We start from the raw sequence: 4,947 nt of genomic DNA on the forward strand, positions 1-4,947 counted from the left end.
AACACCATAACCAACAAAGTCTTCTTTGTGACCTATATGTTATAAGAAACCTAGTAACCAACAAAGTCTTTTTTGTGACCCATGCGTTATAAAGAACCCTGTAACCAACAGTCTTTTTTAAAGTGTTTAAACAATGCATAGGTTTAAACCCTGTCGGTAATTCTAGGAGTATGCAAGGAAGTTGATAAGATGGCGCTAATAATATTTTATGAAAAACTGAATATGAACGAACTTTTATTCCCATGATACGTTTTTTTTTAAAATTATCTAGAGCATCAAACAATGAAACGAGTTCGTAAAATGACAGTGTAAAGCAATCAATTTTATCGGTGTAAATTTTAAGTAAATTACTTGACATGTGATGGTGGAAGATTATTGATTCAGATTTGTAAGCTGGATTTTATTTATGATACTCACACGTGTGATGAATAAGATGACATAAATTCTCACCAGGTTTTCATCTGTGTTAATTAAACAAATAAATGTGATATATACACATGTGTAATGAATAAGTTGACATAAATTCTTACCAGGTTTTTATCTTTGTTAATTAAATAGATAAATGTGATACACACACACACATGTGTAATGAATAAGTTGACATAAATTCTCACCAGGTTTTCATCTGTGTTATTTAATGCTTTACACCCAGCAAAACAGGGAGAGAAATAATTAGAGTGACCGTCTGGTCCACAGATAGGTTCAAAGACATGCTGAGTACAGCCACATCCATTGTTACATTCGTTGTTCAGATTTAACCTGGTGGTAGATAACGAAAACAACTCAACATACGAAGTTAACTAACTTGTTAGCAGTTGATATGTAAAAAACACAACATAAAACGCTTATAAAACAATATGATTATTATACACTTCATAACAGCATATCTCATTAAATTGTTTATACGTTTTTACGTATATATATATATTTACGTATTATAGAGTTATTTTGAAACCATGCTGCTATATGAGAATTCACTTTTCACAAATCGTACATATATCGTAAATAAAAATATTGCGGAATAGATTTATAAAATACAAAACATATAAGGTTATTGAGCATGTGAGCCAGATTCTCAAAGTTATTTAAGAAAGTTGCGATTATTACTTAGATTTGACATGAAAAACAGTACAAGAAACTTTCATCCCAGGTGGTAGAAAAGATTTGGGTTAAAATATACTGCGCATGCGCAGTTAGACGATCACTTAAAAAGTCTTTTCACACGTTGATCTCTAATACAGTTTTATTTGTCACGACTCTCGTATTACTTTGGTGATATCAAAGAACTTTAACTATAAGTTTTGTTATGTCTTCTGGGTCTAATTGCAAATAATTAACATACAGCACTAAACGTATTTTAAACGTTATTAACATGTTCTTTATTAGTTTATACGAAACCTTCTTATCAAAAGGAAACTTACTCATTTCCAACCAACGTAGTTCCCGCCATATCGAGTGAGGGACAGCCAATGAACATAGAAGCAAAAAGTCCAGCCAAGCTGAAGAATTCCACACCAACCATATATCCGGTCAAATAACGAGGCCGGGGCTTGAATTTCCTAATCACTGCTCCTCCCAACATTATTCCCACTAACATTGTCAAGATGCTTGTTGCTCCTGGTAATATTTCCATAAATAAAATATAATTACCATAACCATGTTTTTCTTGTTTATCATTCTTGCCGTGTACAACAAAGAGTCAAATATGAAAAATTAATTTAGTGAGATTTATTAACATATGAGCTCTTAAGTCAAGATACTACCGCAGCGATCACTGCGGAAAGAAATGAAGTTGAATTATATTTGAAAGTTGACATTCTTATACTTACTAAGACAATGACACTGGAACCAACAACGACACGCTTTCATTGACTCAGCTGTAAGTCTCAGGGCTTATAACGCTAAAAATTGGATTTCAATACCTGCAGTGGGAAGACCACAGGTAGCCCATTGTGTAGCTTTGCGCTTAAGAACAAGCGAATAAATAACTGATTATAGAGAGTATTTGTGGTCATCTAATCATGGCCCTCTGGTAGTGACGGAGAGAACTTCATGATACTATTAAATTTACTTTGATTATCACTATTATTATTTGTTTGTTTTGTTGAAAGCGACATTGGGTTATCTGCTCCACAGCGAGAATCGAACCGTGGATTTTAACATTGTAAGTCCGTAAAGTTACTGCTCCCCACCGGTATTATTTCAGAATAAAGAATAGAAGTTACAAAGCATCAATGGTTTGTGTCTCAGCAAACATAATTTGACAGATTGGTTTTGTGTCCTTTTAAAGACACAGAAATTATGTTTGTTTTTCTTCTCTACTGTCACTCCTAAGTTCTTAGAACTGTGTCTTGTTGGGGGTTTATATTTTCGTAGTGCAGGGAGTCAAATTCCGATTAAATCTTCCCCCAAGGGTTATACTTAGACTGGGACTATAAGCTCTTTATGGCAAGCATGATTGTCTTGTAATTCAACAGGTTTGTTATGTTGGTGTTTTTTTAAACTGTGTGTTATGGTTGTAACTAAAGGAAATTTAAAAGTGAAATAATTGAATGACACACACACACACACATGATTAAAAACTCAGTCGAGTCTTCTATAACAAATGGTGATTTCTATAAAGCAGGTCGAAGGTCAGAAAGTTCTGTTCACTCTTAACTTTTGTACACAGCTGTCTGCTTCATTTCCTTTGAAATTCCTTTGTGTGTAAGCCTAATTTGGTAGATAAAAAACGTTTTCCTTACCACATTATTTTATGATAGCATGGTTCTGCTTAGTCCTTGTATTAGGGTTTCTATTTTCCGTAGTATTGTTTTGAAATTAAGATTCACTGCAAAGATTATTTGATGTTTGTGACTGCTACTTGAGGTGGCTGGTTTAGACTGCCCCGATTTTTCAGAGATGCAGCTGCTTTTTTTCCATGTCTTGTGTATGTGTGAGAGTGGGGGGGGGCACAAGTGTGGCTAGAAGGTTTGATATTAATGTCATAAATACCGATACGTTTTGTTCAAATACAGAATTTGTGGCTAATCTCTGCCGAACTTTCATGAGAATAATGTTTGGTAAAAGTCCATTCAAAATAGTCTCATTTATGCTCATACTTTGAATTGTTGCAAAGGTGACTTTCTGCAACTTTTTGCAATCCCAATAAGTGAACGTTTGTCACATTCCAATAGTGATTTTGGACTACCTGGTTATTTTCTACAAGTTATACTGGTCAAGTTCACGATATACCTCAGTAGGTCACATATGATTATCAGTTATGACTGTTTTATTTACTGATTTTTCACAGTTCCAACAACCTCTCTTAATCACCTTATTCACGATATTTTGGCATTTTGCATACATTGCGTCACTGCTAATATTACTATTTGATATGTCTGTGCGTCCACAATTGCAGAGCGCCCGTCGTGTAAAGCATGTTGGATGAGTCATTTCGTATCTTCAAGGTGTGACCGAATACTTTTGATGGGGAGTATTTACATATAGAAGTTGAAGTCTAAAGCCCTGATTTAGGACGTAACTCGAATTCAACATTTGCGTAAGGAAATAACAACAACAATACATATAACAAAATATAAATGTAGTTTTGAGACTTAAAAATGAGATTAAGCAATACATAAATAAGATATTGAAGTTAGAATAAGTATCAAAAAGTACAATCTCACGTAACAACAAAATGATTTACCCGAGAACAAACTCGCTGTAGAGGCTGACTGACGGAACTGATTCTCCATATATTTAGGCATAAAGACAAAGTAACCTGAGAAGCCTATTATTCGTAGCGTCAAACTAGCAGTGTGACAAACGAAGATAGGGTTTCTGGCAAGTTTCAACAAGGCTTTGGGCATATCTGAAAGAAATTAAATATTATTACAAGGCGTAATGGAGTATTGACATATCTGAATAATATATACACACAAGCAAAAGTGGTTACAAAATGAAGGTCAGAGGTCAATTAACAAGAGCTCAACCGAGAATAGGTTGAAACAATAAAACAACTTTATAGATGAAACTAAGACAATGACACTATGCATTCCCTAGTTTGCCACTGAAGAAGAAATGTCTACCTTTCGAAAGCGCTAGGGTTATATGGTTTTATTCGTTTTGTATCAAGACTTATTGAACCTACGTGTTTTTCTGACATCATGAAATTATCCATTAACAGTTATTAATTTACCAGTTATTACCATGGGATTAGCTACTTAAAAGACTTGAAAGAATGTTGAAGAATTTAATTTCTTATAGATCCATAAGTTTATAATAATGTGTAGAATTGTAACCTTCTTGTTCTTTTCGTAACATTTCAAGTTTTTTGTTTTGTTTTTTTTACCAGACCTTGAATTGTTTGTTAGCTTTAGAACAAAGTCACATTAGGCTATATGCTGTGTCCACCGCGGTGGATCGAACCCCAGATCTTAGCGTTGTGAGTCCGTAAATTTAGCGCTGACCGAGGGACCTCCTAAACTATTTACTTTTACAGTTCAGTTATCGTGAGTTGTATTCAGATGCTGTGTCCAGTGAAGTTAAACGAGACTTTTCTGCTTGTTATTTATTTGAGGTTACTGTAAAGCTCGCAGACTGAAATGATTGAAAAAAAATAATTCTGGAAGCAATTTGTTAGTAACTACTAGATAAACTTCTAGTTTTATTGATGTTACGAAGGTTATTTCGAAAAACAAATGTCAATAACCACATGAAAATCATCATATTATCCTTCGCATGACATCACTGTGGATTGCCGAATCCAGCGTCATGGTACGTTTGGAAATTAAAAAAAATATTGTTTAACGAATCAGTCGACTTAGATTCAGTTTGACTTCTCTTACACTTTACAAACCTATCTAATGATTACTTCTCTTGGTCAGACACCAGCAGTTCGTGGCCACAATGGTTCTCAGAGTAGTTCTATTTTCTGTCTACAACAACTATTGATAAAATCTAATG

General features: G+C 34.1%; 1 protein-coding gene across 1 annotated transcript; it reads right to left on the reverse strand.

Annotated features, from left to right (window-relative positions):
• Nucleotides 1-581: 581 nt before the first annotated feature.
• On the reverse strand, nucleotides 582-3,853 carry LOC106477866 (solute carrier organic anion transporter family member 4C1-like; the record flags this gene model as incomplete). Its single annotated transcript, XM_013938387.2, has 3 exons — nucleotides 582-759; nucleotides 1,422-1,617; nucleotides 3,689-3,853. Coding segments are annotated over 3 exons (539 nt in total), but the record flags the coding sequence as incomplete, so codon positions are not given.
• Between the last annotated feature and the right edge of the window lie 1,094 nt (nucleotides 3,854-4,947).

Source organism: Limulus polyphemus, unplaced genomic scaffold (genome assembly GCF_000517525.1).
Source record: "Limulus polyphemus unplaced genomic scaffold, Limulus_polyphemus-2.1.2 Scaffold87455, whole genome shotgun sequence".
Lineage (NCBI taxonomy): Eukaryota > Metazoa > Arthropoda > Merostomata > Xiphosura > Limulidae > Limulus > Limulus polyphemus.